The sequence below is a fragment of the Engraulis encrasicolus genome, chromosome 1 (assembly GCF_034702125.1).
Source record: "Engraulis encrasicolus isolate BLACKSEA-1 chromosome 1, IST_EnEncr_1.0, whole genome shotgun sequence".
Lineage (NCBI taxonomy): Eukaryota > Metazoa > Chordata > Actinopteri > Clupeiformes > Engraulidae > Engraulis > Engraulis encrasicolus.
Genome location: NC_085857.1, coordinates 41092154 through 41111990, shown reverse-complemented (window position 1 = coordinate 41111990; position 19837 = coordinate 41092154). Strand labels below are relative to the sequence as shown.

General features: G+C 44.2%; 1 protein-coding gene across 1 annotated transcript in view; it reads right to left on the bottom strand.

Moving 5' to 3' along the window:
* The window catches only part of shoc2 (SHOC2 leucine rich repeat scaffold protein), a 31870-nt gene extending 13262 nt beyond the window's left edge, over positions 1-18608 (bottom strand). The window contains exons 1-5 of the mRNA XM_063202355.1: positions 18468-18608; positions 6711-7645; positions 5543-5978; positions 1632-1769; positions 672-802 (exon numbers count right to left, since the gene is read on the bottom strand). Coding sequence (XP_063058425.1) covers positions 672-802; positions 1632-1769; positions 5543-5978; positions 6711-7037 — 1032 coding nt within the window. The 5' untranslated portion in view covers positions 7038-7645; positions 18468-18608. The remainder of the gene's footprint in view (positions 1-671; positions 803-1631; positions 1770-5542; positions 5979-6710; positions 7646-18467) is intronic.
* Between the last annotated feature and the right edge of the window lie 1229 nt (positions 18609-19837).

The window sequence follows — 19837 nt, the reverse complement described above, 5'->3', positions numbered from 1 at the left end:
CTTCATTTCAATGTTATGTTTTAGAAGAATCTGATATCATCTACGTAAATTGAGTTGTATGATTGGGCAGTTAGTAGCACTCGCCTGATGCTTCCCTCTTACTTACAGTACATTTACTGTGTGTGTACACCAAAAACGACCTTAGCTACAGAGTAGCCGATATCATTTAAGAAGTTAAGTCTAAATTCGCTTTAGTTGCTCTGGATGGGAAATTGACTTCACTAACCACATAACGGCTCTGGCTTGTCAGCCTGGGACAGTCGTGGATATGAACATTCCAATTGTTTTTTGCCGAACAGCGTCATAGCTCTTTAGGCCTACCATAATATTAGCTGACTTTCAATCACTGAAATTCGCCCTGGTCGCCCAGGTCGTTTCGCTCTATCGGCAACTTTGCTTAGGTCGCTTTATTAGCCGATCATCCATAGAGAAATAATGACTTCCGTCGCTCCGGTAGCTCAGATCGCTTTTGCACAGTAATGCAGAAAGAAGCAAAGTGGAGTGTGTGGCTACTTGATGCAGTAATCTTTCTCAAGTCTGAACCTTAATGTGAATACGCATCCTTCTTCCCTTATCTTTTAGAAGCATCTGATACCATCTAAATGGATTTATGTAGTGGCACCCAAAGCTCACTGCCAATATCTGACGAGCACACTCACTGACTCACTCACCTCTGGTAACACTGAGATGTTGTTGTTTTCTAGATTGAGTTCCTCCAGCTCTCTGCACATGGCCAACGACCTGGGAATTGCTGACAGCCTATTGTACCGCAAGCCTAAGCGATTTATGCTCGACAGATTGCCTGGAACGACACAAAGAGAACGAAAAAAGCACTTTCAATTCAGTTGAATCAGGAAACAAGAAAGCAATCATTTAAAAAAAAAGGTGACAGTGTCAGAGTTCAACTTGGCGAGTACAACATTTTCATGCTCAAAGTTACAATCTAGGGCCACATATTCCAAATTACATTGTTTTTACCTGTACAGTTAGTTCAAACAGATGATCACTCAACCAGCCAATCACCTGGCTGAATTGGACAGGTATAACTAAGGTGCTGTTTCCACATAGCCTGGCATTTTTTAAAGCCTGCTATGTTTTTCTCCTGTTTAGGTGTACCAACCAACATGTGCATAATAAATACTCCATTGTAACAGATGCGTTTTAGCCCCCTTAATAGGATATTTTTTATAGCCTGCTTTTTTTAATATCTGGATTTTAAAAATATCCTACTACGTGGAAACAGCTCCTAAGTCTTTTTGCCCATCACTGTTGTTGATGCATACAAACAATCAACATAAGCGACAGAGTAGACCTACAACTGTAGGACGCAGTTGTGTTCTGTTGCATCAAATGCAGAGAGGTCAGAGGTCATTCGGTCACAGAGGTCACTGGAGCATCCATCACTAGAGCAGTGTTAGACTGGAACCGCACGGGCAAGAGAAGGAGGGGCAGACCCAAACTGTTGTGGAGGAGAGGAGACAAAAAGGACCTAGAGCATGCCAATACCTCATGGCACGAGGCGCAGATCATCGCTAGAGACCGCAGCAGATGGCGACGTCTAACAGAAGCCTTATGCTCCAGAAGCGACAAAGAGGATTAAATCAACTAAGTCAGAGGTCACTACTGCTCACCTATTGTCTCGGGGAGGTCCAGTAGCTCGTTGTGCTGTAGGTCAAGGTTAGTGATCTGTGTGCAGTTCCCAATCTCCTGGGGGAGGTGCTCCAACTGGTTATGGGCGACGTCCAGCGTGATGAGGTTACACAGCTCCCCTGCGGAAACGCGGAAACACACACACGCACACACACACACACACACAAGTTATCCTTACTGAAATACCACTACTCCACTACGTCCAGCGTGATGTGGTTACACAGCTCCCCTGCGGAAACGTAAACAGGCACATGCACGCACACACGCACGCACGCACGCACGCGTTATCTTTCCGCAGCACTGGTGTGTAAAAACACTGCTCTACCACTACTCTACTACTACTCCACTACTTACATAACATTACATAGCAGTCATGGGTAAGCGGTTAGGGCGTCTGACTTGTAGCCCAAAGGTTGACGGTTCAACTCCCGACCCGCCAGGTTGGTGGGGGGAGTAATTAACCAGTGCTCTCCCCCATCCTCCTACATGACTGAGGTACCCTGAGCATGGTACCGCCCCACCGCACTGCTCCCTTTGGGCACTATTGGGGTCTGCCCCCTTGCACAGATGAGGCATAAAATGCAATTTTGTTGTGTGCAGTGTCCAGTGAAAACTTGTGTGCTGTGGAGTGCTGTGTCACAATGACAAAGGGAGTTGGAGTTTCCCAATCGGGCTTTCTTCTTTCTTTAATACTACTCTACTACTTACATTACATTACATTGCGCTTCCATTGAATTCCAAATTGTGTTTAATTCCGAAGTGTTTACATGATGTTTTCAAAGCAGAATTAAATTTTGTTCAGAATTAAATCGAGTTAATTCTGAATTGAATGTCTCATGTAAACGAGGATACTCTCCAATCAATGAAGGCCCTGAAACAGAAAAACTAAATACACATACAGATATAGCTTTACCCCAGCACAACAAAGCAAGATTCCTTGAGAAATTGATGTCCTGATAAGATAAGATATAAGATAAGATAAGATACGAAAACGTCATGGTCTGTTACACATGAAACAGAAAATTGTCTTTAGTGTGGCTTCGGTCATTCTCACAGACATTGGACAATACTTGACAAAACAGGACAAAACAAGACAAGACAATACATGCATGCTGAGGCTGGATAGCTAGCTGGTCATTGTTCATCTCTTATTCTTCTGTTCAGCACAGACTTCAGTACGCTTGTGCCGTTGTTCCTCATTTTCATTCTGCTTTCTGAGGTCAAACCCAATTCCCCTTTACATACATATTTCTAACAGCGAAATGCCTACGCGTGCAGTGCACTGCACACACATACCCACACACACACACACACACACACACACACACACACACACACACACACACACACACACACACACACACACACACACACACACACACACACACACACACACCCAGGGACGCTGACAGCTTTGGCTGAATCATCTGAAAAGGCCCCCCACCCGATACATACAGTGCAATGAGAACCAAATTCTGGGCCCCTTCTATTAATGGGCCCGGGACAACTGTCTCCTTTGTCCCCCCCTGTCGGCTGCCATACACACACCCTCCAGTAAGAACTTTAATCAGCTCTTTCCCACCTCCTCAACCTCAATAGTCTGGTATAGACCAGTCCTTAAAGAGAAATGCATAGAGGTCAATTCAGTTGTATTGCTTATCCATCAGAAGAGCACAGAATCAGCATTTAGGAGAGAGAGTGAGAGAGTGGGAGAACGAGAGAGAAAGAGAGACAGAGACAGAGACAGAGAGGGAGGGAGGGAGGGAGAGAGAAAGAGAGAAAGAGAGAGAGAGAGGGAGAGAGAGAGAGAGAGAGAGAGAGAGAGAGAGAGAGAGAGAGAGAGAGAGAAAGGGAGGGAGAGAGAGAGAGAGAGAGAGAGAGAGAAAGGGAGGGAGAGAGAGAGAAAGAGAGCGAGAGAGAAAGAGAGACAGAGAGAGAGGGAGAGGGAGAAAGAGAGAACTGCAGAGGGGCCCAGTGGAGTTGTGTAGGAGTATGAAGATTGAAGGCGGAGAGCTAAGCAAAAGAAGCGCACCAACACACACACTCTTCCTTTCTCTCACTCTCTCTCTCTATGTCTCTCTCTCTCGCTCTCTCTCTCTCTCTCCCGCTTTCTCGCTCTCTCTGTCTCTCTTTCTCTCATCAACTCACACTCACTCTCACATTCTTTCATTCCCTTACTGTCTTAGCCAATGAAAGAAAGAATAAATGAAGGAATGAAAGAATTCAATTCACCCTCACCAACACCTCAAACAATCTCACGCACTATCCAGAGCCAGAGTGGAAGTAAGAGTTAAGCTAATCCCATTGAACTCCATGTTTCATTTGTACACAAAGATGGCGGCTCATGGAGCCTATGGATTGATCCTTACTCCAAAACTTTCTTTTTTTTTAAAGGTATTTTTTTGGTCTTTTTGACTTTATTCATGATAGTACAGTGCAGATGGTGACAGGAAGTGAGTTGGGAGAGAGAGAGGGGGGAGGGTTGGCAAAGGACCCAGGCCGGTAATCGAACTCTGAACGGCCGCATAGTAAACGAGTGCCCTACCATTTGCGCCATGGTAGGGCCATTACTCCAAAACTTTCACTCAGTATTTCGTTCACTCTAGCCCTCAGCATTTCTTTGGCCACCAATCACTTATATACTGACTGCCTCATTCACTTGAAGTTGTGGATGTCTTGTTCTTTCACCCTTCATTCACTTTCACCGTTTCTCTAACCTGCCCCTTCCCACTTCAGTAACTCACACATCATGGCAGGTACACGTAGCTGCTTTATCTTGCTCTTGTGGTTGCTCACACACGCTAAATCACCATCACTAAGCCAAATCTCTCTCACACAACACCACTCCTTCCATCCCTTCTCTATACTCCTCACGCACCGATATCTGCAGGCAGCTGCTTGGTCCTGGGCCTGGGGATTGTGTGAGCATAATGAACTTGGCCAGGCTGCTCACTCTTTTATTCTCTCTCACTCAGTAAATACTCACTAATGCCTGAGAGTGAGACCCACTCACTCACTGCCTCAAACTCACCCACTCACTCATGCTCCCTCGCTCACTGCCTCAAACTCACTCGCTGCCTCAAACTCGCTCACTCGCTCGCTCACTCACTCACTCACTCACTCACTCACTCACTCACTCACTCACTCACTCACTCACTCACTCACTCACTCACTCACTCACTCACTCACTCACTCACTCACTCACTCACTCACTCACTCACCGATCTCTGCAGGCAGCTGTTTGAGCTTGTTATCGTGGATGCTGACTGAGCATGGTGAACTTGGACAGGTTGCTCACTACTCACACTCAATTACCCACTCCATCACCCTTACTCACTCACTCACTCACCAAATCACCCTCACTCACTCACTCCCTCCCTCCCTCCCTCCCTCCCTCACTCACTCACTCACTCACTCACTCACTCACTCACTCACTCACTCACTCGAGCTTGTTCTCGTGGATGCCGACTGACTGAATTTGAACAGGTTGCTGCTCACTACTCACACTCAATTACCACTCTATCACTCTTATTCACTCACCAAAGCATCCTCTCACTCACCAAATCGTCCTTACTCACTCAACAAATCAACTTCTCACTCACTCAATCAATCACCCTTTCACTCAATCACCAAATCACTCGCTCACCCATCCACTCAGCGCCAACTCACAGAGCTCGCGAACAGCTGCTTGAGCTTGTTCTTGCGGATGCTGAGCATGGTGAACTTGGACAAGTTGCACAATACTCGCTCACTCAAACACCCTTACTCACTCGCTAAATCACTCCCTCAATCACCCTCATTAACCCCAACTTCCCCACACCTTACATCCCCCTCCCTCCCTCCCTCCCTCCCTCTGTCCTCCCTCCTCCCCACTGAGCGCCAGGTAACTCACCGATCTCGGCGGGCAGCTGCTTGATCTTGTTCTCGCGGATGCTGAGCATGGTGAGCTCGGCCAGGTTGCTGATCTCCTTCTCCACGGCGGTGATGCGGTTGAAGCGCAGGTAGAGCGTGCGCAGCGAGCCCACGCGGTACACCACGGCCGGGATCTCCCGCAGCTTGTTGTGCCGCAGGTCCAGCATGCGCAGCTTGCGCAGGCCGTCCAGCGAGTCGGGCAGGCTGGTGAGCGAGTTCTCGCTCAGCGCCAGCGTCACCAGGTTGGTCAGGCAGCCCAGCTCGGCCGGCAGGCTCTGGAGCTTGTTGCTGTACAGGTACAGCTCGGTCAGCTGGGTGAGCTCCTTCACGGCGCTGGGCAGCACGTGGATGGAGCGCTTGGACAGGTCCAGGCGCGTGGAGCTCTCCTCGCGACACTTGTTCAGCTCTTTGATCACCTGGGAGGGAATAGATTTCAAAAGTTTAAAATGTGCGATCTAAATGTCAACTTGAAAGCCCTCCTCTCCTCTCCTCTCCTCTCCTCTCGACACTTGTTCAGCACTTTGATCAGCTGGAAGAATAGATTTTCAAAAATATAAAAATCTACTATCTAAATATCAACCTGAAAGTCCAGGGAAGGACTTAAGGCATTCTGTGCAACCTCCTTAAGTAGATCCCTTAGCTAAGGGAAAATGAGCCCTTAAGGGTCACACTTAAAGGAGAAAACTTAAGGTGTTTTGTGCAACCAGGCCCAGGCACCAGAAGCTCTCTTCGAGGCACTTGTTAAAAGTGCAGTGTGCAATATTTTTCAAGTACTTCATTTCCAGAATTCATGCTGCCCATTCACAAATGTTACATTTTAATAATCAATAAAAGGTGAAAAGAAATCCCGCACACTGTCCATTCCACCAACAAACTTTAATACAACGTTTCGGTCATCCTACCTTCTTCAGGTAAAGGTCGGATGACCGAAACGTTGTATTAAAGTTTGTTGGTGGAATGGACAGTGTGCGGGATTTCTTTTCACTTGACTGACAACCCGGCTGGGATAACATCCTACGCACCTGCCCAACTCCAGAGGTGTGCAAAAGCGTCTTTATTGAAATAATCAATAAAAACAAAATGATAAATAAATAAAAAAACAAATTAATAAATAAATAATGAAATCAAAAGGAGCTGAGCTGGCCCACCTCGGCGTTGCTGGACTTCTTGCGCGTGCCCTGTGCCGGGTTGGGCCGCTTGATGGTGTTGTCCACGGAGAAGGCCACGGCGGGCGGTGCCCCTCCGGCATCCTTCTTGCCGTCTTTGGAGTCCTTCCCTTTGGTCTTACCACCTCCTCGTTCTCCTCCACCTCCTCCCCCGCTCTCCTTGTTGCCCCCTCCTCCTCCTCCTCCTCCGAAGCCTCCTCCACCCTTGCTGCCGGGCTCCTTGTCCCTCTCCTTGCCCCCTCCGCCCGAGGAGGAGAGGCCCTTCTCCTTGTCCTTGGAGTCCTTGTCTTTGCCTAGAGTACTACTCATGGTAGTGGTGGTGGTGGTGGTGGTGGTGACAGCAGCAGAAGCAGACGGTGACAGCCGCCTTTTTGTTCATGGGGGGAGCCCAGAGTCCCTTCACCGCCCCTTCCCGTCCCGTCCCGTCCCGTCCCTGTCCCCTTCCGTCCCGTGTTTAGGACTGTGTTCTTGGGGAAAGGGGGACTTTTTGGGTTTTTTTTACAGGAGAGATTGAGCAGTGCCAGACCAGAAGGAAGGAGTCTTACAACGACGACACGTGCAGGACTTCGTACACACCCGTGTCGACATGGGAGAGCAGAGGCTGAAGGCAGAGGTGGTTTGGCAGGGAGGGAGGGAGGGTGAAGAAGGCGGCAGGAGGTGGTGGGGAGGTGAGGGGAGGTGAGGTGAGGTGAAGCTAGGTGAGGTGGGGGGTGTTTTCAAAACACCACCAGAGAATGAATCCTCAGATGTGGTGACGGTCCCCTGGCTTGGTCCAGCCTCATGGTTGTGTCTGAATGTCTTGGCAAGGATCCCCCTCCACCCACTTTTTAGACAAAAGAGTTCAGGCCAGAATGGTCACCAGTCATCATCATCATCATCATCATCTCCTTCTTCTTGTGTGTTGTTTTGCGTGTGTGCTGATGGAGAGACAAGACAAGAAACGGTTAAATCCTGCTGTGAAATGCGTGAGTGGTTACACTGTTTGAAACCGCACAGCAGTGAATTCAAAGAAGTGAGACCATGAGTAAAAAATTCTCCTCAGTTTACACAATCTTGATTTTCGCGATACAACTAATCTACACAAAGCAGAAAAGTTGCTGTTATTGACAAAAAGTCAATCAATCAGTCAGGCATGACATGAGGCAGGAATCCCCTTCAGGGGAAAGTAAAGAATACAGTTTTTACAGTTTGGGCCTAATCATGAGAACCATTAGCCATTAGTCCACATTAGTCACGGACTTGTCTGCCACTCGCAGAGTTCGAGGTGCAGTTGGTTGCTCACTGACTGCCAATATTGTTTGGAAGGAATAGGAGCATTCTCTATCGGCCAACAGTATAATTACAACAGAGGAATTCAGTTGTGGTTTAAAAAAATATTTTTGTAAAAAAAAAGTGTAAGCTTAAAGGGACAGTTTGGTCAATTTCAACATGCAGTTGTAATGCTCACACTACCCTGGACTTGTCAGTGCCTGACATTTTTTTTTCTTCTTCTTCAGCCGTTTCCGAGATCCTGGTCATTGTAATGGGGGCAGCTCTTTGTTTACATTTCAAAAAAACATTTTTATTTATTCCCAAAAACATCCAAAAGGTTATAAAACATCAGCAGACAACTAGCAAACAGCAGTACCTTTTGGGAAAATATTTGGAGTTGGCCTATGTTTCATTTTTTAAAAATGTAAACAAACGCTGCCCCCATTAGAATTGCTCATATCTCGGAAAGGGCTGAGCCGAAAAATGTTGCATCACCAGGTACTGACAAGTCAAGGGTAGTGTGAGCAATACAACTGCATGTTGAAATTGACCAAACTGTCCCTTTAAGTTGTGAGTGAGGAGGCGGGCCGCATGGCCCCAGGCCTCCAGTTGCCCATCCCAGGTGTAGCCTTTAAATTTCAGCATGCCAGCATGCTATTGTTATGCGATATGTTATTGAGTTACCATAACACCCACACGCCACTCTCAGTGTTAAACAAACCGGCTTAAGCCATGTTGTATTTGCCATTTCTTAAAGTACATAGTTCACCCAGAGAGGATTTATAGAGGTAGAAAGGCTATGGTTCACCCTTGTAATATTTGCTCTCATCATCAAAGACAAAGATGTATCAAGAGACTACGGGACACAAAACGCATGAACACACACACGTCAACGAGCTGAAGTGACGTGAACCAGTGGCCGCCCTGGGAAAGGGAATGGAGTTGGCTACTCATAAATCAGCTGTACGCCTAGTGTGAAAAACAAGAGCGGCTGGAGGAGAGGAGGCTATGCCATCGCTTTAGCAAGCTGTGTGTAGGGCAGTGCAATATATCGAATTTATATTGTGATATCAATATTGCTGTCAAAACCATATCAAATTTCATTATATCGAAAAATATTGAATATATTGAAAATATTTTTTGTCATTTGTCTGACACAGCCAAAAGGTAGGTTAGGCTTAGGCTAAGCGCAATACATTCCCCTCATTCCCTATTCCCTTCCACAGAGCAGACCTGCTACCCAACTAGGGCTGGGCGGTATATCGTATAAAACGTAATAACGGTTTTCACCTACACAAGGTTCACTTTTTGATGAGAGATGGGTTTTTTTTTATTATTATTCAAAAAAGCGATTAAAATAGAAATGGAGATGAATTAAAATTCAGGATTTTCTGTCATTTTTAAATTTAATTTCAGCCTTTTCTTCAGAAACATTGAGATGTAGTGGAAAATCGCCGCTTATGAAAAAAAATTGTGCAGAGAACCGTGATATTAATTTTGATCAACAAAACCTTGATACGCATTCTTTTCTGAGCCGCCCAGACCTGCTACCCAACACTCATGCAGAACACCACCGTTTTTTTCTCTATGGCCCTCCCCTCACACTGCTGAAGGGAGGGAAGAATTGTTTAGCACAGGGTTTCTCAAAGTGGGGTGCGTGCACCCCTGGGGGTGCGCGGCCTGCCATAAGGGGGTGCATGAGCTGAATAGAGCAATGGCTGATATGTGTGTTTTTATACAGAATTCATGAACATTATGTAGTTTTTAATTGATTGGTGAATTGTATGCTTGAAGGGTCCATCTGAAGTGTAATTTATAACTCCTAGACTTGTAATAATGGCAGAAATAACGTCAGGGCTATTGTAAATGAGGATTGCCCAAAATGTGCGGCTGTGCAACATTCGCTTAGGGGGTGCGCGAACGACATTGAAATGTAAAAGGGGGTGCGCAGGGGGAAAAGTTTGGGAACCGCTGGTTTAGCACAATTATTTGTCTTAAAAATAAATATCGTGTAAAAAAAATCGTGATATCAATATTGACTTGACATAATCGTGATATTGATTTTCGTCATAATCGAGCAGCCCTAGCTGTGTGCGTACATTTCCAGTTACTGGACTGGAGGAGGCTATAGCATTGTTTCCCCAAAGACTGGGTCGGGTCCCAAGGTTATGGTCATCACAGCTGTGTGCATCTGACCTCAAACAAGCTTTGCCTTTCTGGATTATTGCTGGCTTAATTAAACCCATTTCGGTTATTGACCAAAACTAATGGTTCATATAATTATTCAGCCAACAATGTACTACTGGGGAGCTGGATAGTGCATGGGGTGTGAGAGTTAGTAAGGGGAGGGAGGGAGGGAGCGAGCGAATCATAGGGGGGCAAGTAGCGTATGGGCGGGTGGCAGCTTCACAATGTGGTGGGGAGTGGAGTCAGCCGTGGCCTAGTAAGCTTAGTAAAGAAAATGGGCTTTCGTTTCGACCAGAGGGTTGCAGGTTCAAATCCCAGCCTTCCACTCCCCATCTCACTCCATGGCAGAGTTGCCCTTGACGCAGGGCACCTAAACCCACACTGCTCCAGGGACTGTAACCAGGGACTGTACCCTGTACTTAAATAAAACAATTGCAAGTCGCTTTGGATGAAAGTGTCAGCTTTCGACTTCGAATTATTTTTGTTATGTAATATGAAGTGATCTGTCGACCTGGGAGGAGGTGGTAATGGGGCAGTGGAGGAGTGGAGGAGCAGAGCGGGTAAGTTATGGAAGTGTGACCTGGAGCGTCAGCTGATCTAATGCTATACAGGGGCACAGTAGGGCAAGTGTGCCAAGTGCGCAAGCCAAAAAAAATGGGCAGTTATTTATTTTGAAGTTTTGAAGTTGTGTATGTGCACTATTTTGTACGCATTCTGTAGATTACTCAATATGATAAACTTGAGATAAATTCCAAGGTAGCAAGGTTGTTGTTTTTTTTTTTTAGAAACTCATACCGGGGCACAGCAAATCAATACCCAGGCATGAGCCCCTATAAAATAGGTCTGGCGACGCCCCTGAGTGTGACCTGGCCAGAGATCAGAGTGGTTGAAAGGGCAGAGGCGCTGTTGGGCGTAAGCCCCCCTGGTCTCAGCCTCAGCCTCAGCCCCGTCTCTCCTGCTGCCGGCCTTCAAAAGCTCCAGGCTCAGGCTACCCTGCAGGGGTCACGAGACTTTTGTGGAGGAAAGGGCTCCGGCCAGCACATTTCAAATGACAGAGGACATTTTTAAAGGTGCACAATGTAGGATGACGTAGTTTACGCAGTGCCCGTGGCATGCCTGCCTCAAAATCTACACTGTCATGAAAAAATTGCTGTTTAAATAAACTGAGATTTTTTTTCATCACGGAATGCCAACAGTTGATACAAATCTGAATACGGTATGTTAAGAGATTTTTCGTATGAGAAGCGTTTCCCACGACACTCGTAGCGGACCGCTCTCACAAAAGTTACATTTGGGGTTTTCTGACAGCGGAACGTGGAAGTGGTCGCGAGAGTCACCGTTCACTTAATAGTGACTCCTAATTAAACTTTTAATCCTACATAGAGCCCCTTTAATGGGAGGGCGTTGACAGTGCCAGACAACCAGCTACTGCTCCATTCAGGGGAACTCTGAATGGGTCTTCCATGATGGATCATCATCAGAACTACACTACTACTACTACTACTACTACTACTACCAAGATTTACAGGGTATTGGTTACAGTCCCTGGAGCAGAGTGGGGTTAGGGGCCTTGCTCAAGGCGGGCACCTCAGCCATGGGTGGAGGTGTAGGGAGAGGTGAGGGTGGGATCAGAACACCTGGCTCAGTTGTAAACCAGGTTAAGTTAAGTTGTAAACCAGGTTAAGTTAAGTTGTAAACCAGGTTAAGTGTGGTAGAGGTAAATCACCTAATAGAGGAGGCCGGAGTCCTCGTTTTTGTAACTAAATGATGATTAGTAGCAAGGTAGCACCCCAGGACTGTATGTGTGTGAATCTGACACCAATATTAAGGGAGAAACAGACTAGGAAAGGTTTACATATGAGGGTAAGCCACTACACATTCAGCCAGTGTTAGTCACAAAAAGATGTCTGTGGTGTTATTTGAAAGCTCTTTTCTGGCTCTACAAATTACACAAACAGCATAGAATACAACAACCCTCAGAATAAGAATTATGATACTACATTGAAAAATTAAAAATTGAATATAAAAAAAACCCTTATATCTTTAAATGGCCAGTTCCTTGTCTAAACGTAGCCTGCAATGTCATGAACAACACCTGAAATGCTGGTGTTTGGTTCTTTATTCATTTCAGAGATGATGCCAATATGGCATCATACAGATCATCTAGTAATAATATGGTAATACCATAGTAATATCACATGACAGCATGTCTATCGGAATATGTGAAGGATGGAGATGGTCCATGAGGATGCAGGAAGTTCAGTTTCACCTCTCCAGTGCTCGGCATACATTCCTCAACACATGCTAGCCACCAGTTGCCATCATATACAGCTACAACATACCCTTTGATGCTTGAACATTAAAAAAAAAAAATCCTTTCCTGAGCTTATTCTTTCAACCCTGCCTTCTCTGAATGCTGAAAATGGTCTAGCTTCCACTGTGTCCATTGACAATTGGCAGAAGCTGTGTAGTTTTTGAGTAGCTGGAATAGGGACCGACGAGGGTGCAGGGCCCATCGGGAAAATGCCCATTATGCCAGATGGCCAGTCCAGTCCTGTCCCTGACACTAATCTATTACTACTGTAATACAACTGTTTTCAACCGGTATGTCCCATTATCTCTGAAATGAATAAAGAACCAAACACCCCATTTCCAGGTGTTGGTTACTTGTCCTTACAGGCTATGTTTAGACAAGAAACTGGCCATTTTAGAATATACGTTTTTTCGATATTCAATTTTTTATTTTTCAATGCATCATAGTTCATATTCTGAAGGTTGTTGTATTCCATGCTGTTCGTGTAATTTGTAGAGGCAGAAAAGAGCTTTCAAACAACACCAGATATATTTTTGTAAACAGGCACACCAAGTTTGATTGAAATCTGTGTCGGTCGGGTCCCAAAGTGTCTGATTTCAGGTGAAATGACCCTATGCCCTACTAACACCATGCGGAGAAACGCACAGTCAGGCATGTAGTCAATAAAATACAAAACCTTAACAAACCCATAACAGTGTTAGACAACGTAGTCACATATATACAAACTCAATAATAGTGTGTGGCAGTGCAGTCATATAAATACATGTCCATCACTAACATGGTAAGTTAACGTACAGAAATGTACACAGCCTGGGAAAATACATAAACAGCCTCTCCTAAGCCCACGGCATGCCATAATGGTGTCTGAAACGGCTTAACGCACGGGTGTTTAGATTACAAGTCAGGAATGAGACGGGTCAGGGCCAGAAAAACAGACGTAATTCTTTTCAATTGTGACGTCGGCAAAGGGTTCACTCCCAAAATGGAGTTGCACACCGGGAGCACATTTCTCCAGCCATATTAGTGGACACTGTCTACTACCCCATCATAAAGTTCAAACGAAGAAGTGGTACACATCCCATGTCTAAGTGTAGAACAAAAGGCGCAGAGAAGTCTGCAGCACACTTGAAATCCTTCCATTTTACTTAAGTTAGACTCTTCATACTTCTGAAAGATAAAGCCTCAGTTACAAAGTTGTTAAATATCACCAGAACGGCAAAGACCAAGTCGCAATTGCATAAAGTAAAGAGTTTGTGTAATGTCGTAGCAGTGCTATAGTAATTAAGTATTTACGGTAGTGGACGTCGCCCACGCCAGTGATTTTCAAAGTGGGGGCCGGGACCCCTGGCGGGCTGTGAGACAGGGGGGCGTGACCAGTGGGCGGGAAAAGTAAGTATAACAACATAAACATAAATGGAGTAATAACTTCAGAAAGCAAAATAAACCAAAAATAAGCTACACTATATTTCCATTAATTCTGCGATATGCCTCTCTGATAGATGGAGGATCGGCTGTGGCGATGTTGTTTTCTTCTTTCCAATATATTTATTTTGTCTCCTCTTGGATGGGTTTTAGGAAGCACCAACTCCATCAAGTTGTGAAATGGGGTGCACAGATCAGGGGTGCATTCCTCAAAAGCGTAGTTGCTAACTTCAGTAGCTACTTTGTTGGTTGCAATGCAATTTCCCATGGGCAACTACCCAAGTGGCTAACTGCCAACAACTATGCTTTTCAAGAAATGCACCCCAGGATGAGTACAATTACTCCATTTTGAACGATTATGTTCACATATACCCACAAATATACACTAAAATTATCCAATAACTATCAGAGAGATGCAAACTATTTCTCAAATCTATAGAGGACTATGAATGCATTTTGTCTGTATTAAGCTTATATCTTTGAGTTCAAATTTAAAATGCTCTCCTGGCCTCAAACGTGATGTTACAGAGTGTCTATTGGAAAGCATGCCACTGCAAGGAAATTGGTTTAAAAAAAAAAAAAAAAAAAAAAAAGGAGCTCCATGGCAGAAGAGTTATTGTATCTCAATGGGACCCCTTCCTAGCTGAAGAACGCTTATATAAATAAAAAACAACAACTTTGTGGTGAGTTTCAATCGTTACATCAACTGTCCAGAAATCTACATGGACTGAGGTCTCTAATAGGGCTGCACAATATATCGAAAATGTATCGAAATCGCGATATCAAGAGTGGCGATATACGTATCACGAAAATGCCCTACGGTAATTATCGCGAACGAGTAAAACATTTCTGTACAGTCCAATCACTTGCTGAATGTCAACAAATGCGCAAGAAGCCCGCCATGACCAAAGCCACGCCGCCCACAGACAGACTGACAAATTAGTGTCAAGAAAAACACTCAGCTATATTTCTAAATATCGCTTCAATATCGCTATCGAGGTATTGCATGCTGTAATACCGAGTATCTAATTTTTTTTTATGATATCGTGCAGCCCTAGTCTCTACATTCACCAATCAGTTCTGACTTGAACTACAACCCCTAAACCAGGGGTGGGGAACCTATGTCTCGAGGGCCGTTTGCAGCCCTTGAGGCCATTTTATCTGGCCCCTGATATCATTTTAATGTTATGCAGCTTCACATGAAATATGAAATATTTTGTAAAGGAATCTTAGAAATTACATGTTCATTACAATTAAGTTATATTCAGGGGGCCTAGAGAAGTTGGGTTCTGTTTTAAAGGCGGTTGCCTTCAATATAGGCCTAATTTGCAGGGGGGAATCCTGGTTTGTGTTCATAGTATGGCCCTCAGAAGACTTTTATGGCCCTTGGAGGAATATGAAGTGGCCCCTCGAATGAAAAAGGATCCCCATCTCTGCTCTAGGCTATGTTAGTCAGTCAGCTGTCAAAGTGCTCAGAGATTAGTGTCTTTTTGATTACTTTATATCAATGCCGCAGCAATGTTTAGAAAAGCCAATGACTTGTTGGGGAAAACTCAGGACTCTGGCTAAGCTTTGCAACATTCTGAGTAATCCTAGCCAATGTTCAGCGCAACCTTGTCATGCCTTCTGATTAGATCGACTGAAATCACGACGGTGTAATTTAACCCACTGATTGGTAGAGTACAGTACTGGGGTGGAAGAACATACAAAAGAACGCTTGTTGAAACATACTTCAACGTGAATCTCACATAATTTGCCAATTAAATGATAAAACTGGTCAATCGTAATAAAAAAAATGAAAAACATTTCAATGTCACATGGGCTAAGCACTTTCCTATGACTTTCATTTGAACTGTCAGACACTGCATCTAACATTTTAAACCTCTCAACTTCAAGGTGGTTACAACATCTCTTCATTTAAGAACAGTACGAACAGGTCAACATTTCATCAATGTACTGTCCATATAGGCTACCATTGTGAAGTTGGCATACATCATGCATACAACACACACTGGCTTGAAGGTAAAAATGCAGTCATTACTACATAAGTCAAGGGACATATTCAGTAGTGCTTAAATTGATTGAAAAAGATGATAATTTGCTGCACCGTGTTAACCTTCTTTCAGAAGGAAAAAAAATGAACCGTCTATGAGAAGTATACAAACCATAGAGGATTTTGTAATTGCATTTTGTAATTGTTGGCAGCGTATTGACAATATCGCCCATTACTGAATTGATAAGCACTGTCACAAAGATGAAGTTGCCTTTCGGTCAATCTGGAATACTAGGCCTATATTAGAGGTGCCTGCATTTGACATAAAAAAACACTATGGCACAATTCATTGTCCAACTCTTCTAAGTAGGCCTCTCCCTTGCCCATTTGTGTTCACACTGAGAAACATTTAAAACTCACACTGCCTCTTATCTAAATAAATGTGTAGGCCTATGGACACTGATTGGATACCTGGCATTTCTAAATAAGTTGCCAAATAAAAGTATGCATGAAATTCATAGAGTAAAATGTCAAGACAAAAAAAAAACATTTGCTGTGAGCAACTGAGGTGAATGCTTACTGCCATAGGTCACTACATCCAAGTAATTTAGCCTATAGGCCTACAACACAAGCATTTATCATCAATGTATGTTTCCACACAGCCAACTTTAACCAACAAAACGCAAGCTAAGGCCTACTCGCCAGCAGTGAAAACTGTGGGCGAGCATCATGGAATAGTACAGAAGATCAGAGGTCGATTGAGCGAGTTTCTGGCTTTCCCTCATCAAAATCACATAAAAGCAACTTCATGTGTCAGACAGACCCCTGAAGATATCATTTTTCTGTTTCGCAAGGGCGGTGTTTCATTGACAGCGCAGTGTATTGACACTGCGTAGCTGAGGCATTGATAGACAGATTACGGATATAATTAAACCGTAGTAGTGCTGTAACTATATCATTGAATAGCCCAAACTAATTGCACTATCCGGACAACCAACACAGGGGGCATAGAAGAACTAGCCTAACATTGGAGAAGTCGTCCCCAAGGTTTTAGGTACCCATGTCATTCAGGCCACGAAAGAGCATGCATTGCACTCTGTGACTGACATGGTATAACAAACAGCATACTATCCACATAACAAATGATTGGTAACGTTACGCAGTTCATGTAGAACTGTGTGGTCGATCAAAGTTCCTTTTGCGCATGTGATGTGACAGCATGAAACAGGTAATACCTAACGTTATCATACCGCGTGAAGGGCTACTGTCTACCCGTGAAACCATGCCGACAAACTGATAAGTCAAATTCAGTCAGCTAACATATATTGTCTCACAATGGTATAATTTTGTAACAGAATAATAGACAGCGCCGGAGCAGTAGATAAGAAGGGCAGCGCCAGTGATACAAAATGACAGAAATGTAACGCTAAATTATCCTCCGCCTTCTTCAGGAAGTTAGCCTACATTGCTATCCAACATTAGCACAATGGTCAATCCTCGGAAATGACTTGCCAACACCTAGAAACAAAATGATGTTGAACTGCTATCCGCGCAATAATATATCGTCCAATTCTCGGCAATCTGTAACATGACAAATCTTAACTCATATATGGTGGTAAAAAGCTATATTACAAATGTGATACCGTTGTGTTGCCAACATACAGGGGTCGACGTTTGCCTTCGCTCAACTAAATTTGTGTATTTTCCTCGGCAGCATTCTACAAAGACATATTTAACATCCTAACGGTGAAGATATGGCATTTGAGTTCAGATCTATGACGAGCATAGTAATGAACATTTAGCTTTATAGGACACGACACAAAAAACAGACGTCGATGTGCCTAGCCTACGTAGCAACATCTATCGATGGTTAGCAAACGCTAGCCTTCACGGGCAGTCAAAAGTCTTTCGCCACTTTCCCACAAAATACGAATGGACCCAACAGCTGCATCTGCCAACCATTGCTTGACAATGCCAACACACCAATAAGGCGTCAACTCCATATTTGTTTGGCGGTTGTTGCAATTAACTGAGGTGATCTTGTTGATTTTAACCAACAAACAGCCACGATTACACCGATGGCTAGGTATGGATTCAGCTTGCTAGCTGAGGCCTTCTGCAAACAGCTGTCATCTGTGAAGTACCATTGCAACCATTGCGAGGCATACGGGGGATACAAGCCGCAGCAAGAACACAGCCCCTTGCTTGTCGTGCGCAATCGTGTACGGTTGAAATTGACGATGTTATATGGCAATGTCCTGATAGCACAATGAATGCTTTCTTGTTTAATATGTCATACATGTATGGTAAAGGCGTGTTAAATTATGATTATGTGGGCTTATGTGGCGCCCATATTTCCTTACTATAACGACAGAAAAAAAGAAACACATTCTCCACACAGCGGCCATTCCGTAGCTGAACAAAAGAGTGGATCTCACCCTACTGGTTGTAGACAGTGAAAAGTCCCACCAGATTTCATGCGGGGCTAGGCGCGCTTTCATTAAAACCTCTGAGAGACGAACCTCGGTTGTTCATATTCGCTTAATTCTGTGTAATAATAGAAGTATTTTACCTTCAGAGGTGTGACTCCGCCATCCTGGTTTCCTCCTCTTTTTCTACACAGTTGAGGCACAGCAATCCCCTCCCCTGCCATCACATTGCGTCACGCATTCGTATTGCCCCTTGTATCACGAGACTTTCTCCAGCAGAAAAAAGGTATTTCCTTTGCATAGGCGGCAGTGAAAAGGGGTGAGGTGATGCTGGAAAAATGGATAGCTCTCTGAATTTTGCTAAATTATTGTACAGCCTTGGAAAACATTCCAGATAACTTCTATAAGAATAATACTGGCACTTGACAGTCCAGTCAGTGTGCTTGTATGGAGTAGGCCTACAAAAGGACTTAAGTATTATAGACTCATACAATCTGTGCTTAAGTCTGGTTTATGAATCATATACAGTAACTACTAGTTTGTGTTATGCACTGCAAAAGCAAAAACATAACACAGCCAAACTAGAATGCAGAATGAGATAACTATGTTACAAGGACCAGGCAATAGATAAAATCACATGGTTTGGGTGTCTCAGTAGTTTGAGACATATATAGTTATAATTGTAATCTGTATAATATAATTATAATGTGTGGTAAGTCTGAGTGTGTGTTGTGTGTGTGTGTGTGTGTGTGTGTGTGTGTGTGTGTGTGTGTGAGAGAGAGAGAGAGAGAGAGAGAGAGAGAGAGAGAGAGAGAGAGAGAGAGTGTGTGTGTGTGTGTGTGTGTGTGTGTGTGTGTTTGTTAACTGATGTAAGGCTTTTTTCTATACTCCGATTTTGCTTTGCTTTGTTTACTGCAATGTGCAATAATGTGTATTAGGTCTTTGTTTATCTCTTGTATCTATGTAAAATGTCAGACACCTTAATTTCCGTCGAGATTAATAAAAGTACTCTACTCTAGTTTACTGGGCATTGGGCAAACACTGGGAATGGGAAACAGGGCATTGTACAGATGAGTACTAAAAGTGTAGGCATTATACCAACCTCTAGGGGGCACTGTAGGGCTTTGTTTAAATTGGCAGAGCTTGTTTGGTTCTAGAGGCAGCAGCAGACGGGCGTCACATAGCGCGCGACGGTGCTCTTCTAGTGTCTGAGTTCGCCATCAAGATTCTGGAATGTCCATTAGAAAACACATTTTTGCTTTTCTTGAATCTGTAATTTAGAAGATTGATGCACGTTTATTGGACAGTGAGCTGCTTATTCCATGCGCAGTTTGTCGTCGAAAGAGAATGACAGCTTGGCATCTCCACTAGCAACCAATGTAAACAGACATAAGCGCATTAGCTTCCATCCACCGAGCAGTAACATTAGCCATTTGAAAACACGCAATCAACTTCTAACTAGGAGTACATTTATTGGATAAGTGAGTATGAGTCTACTTCATTGTTATAATTA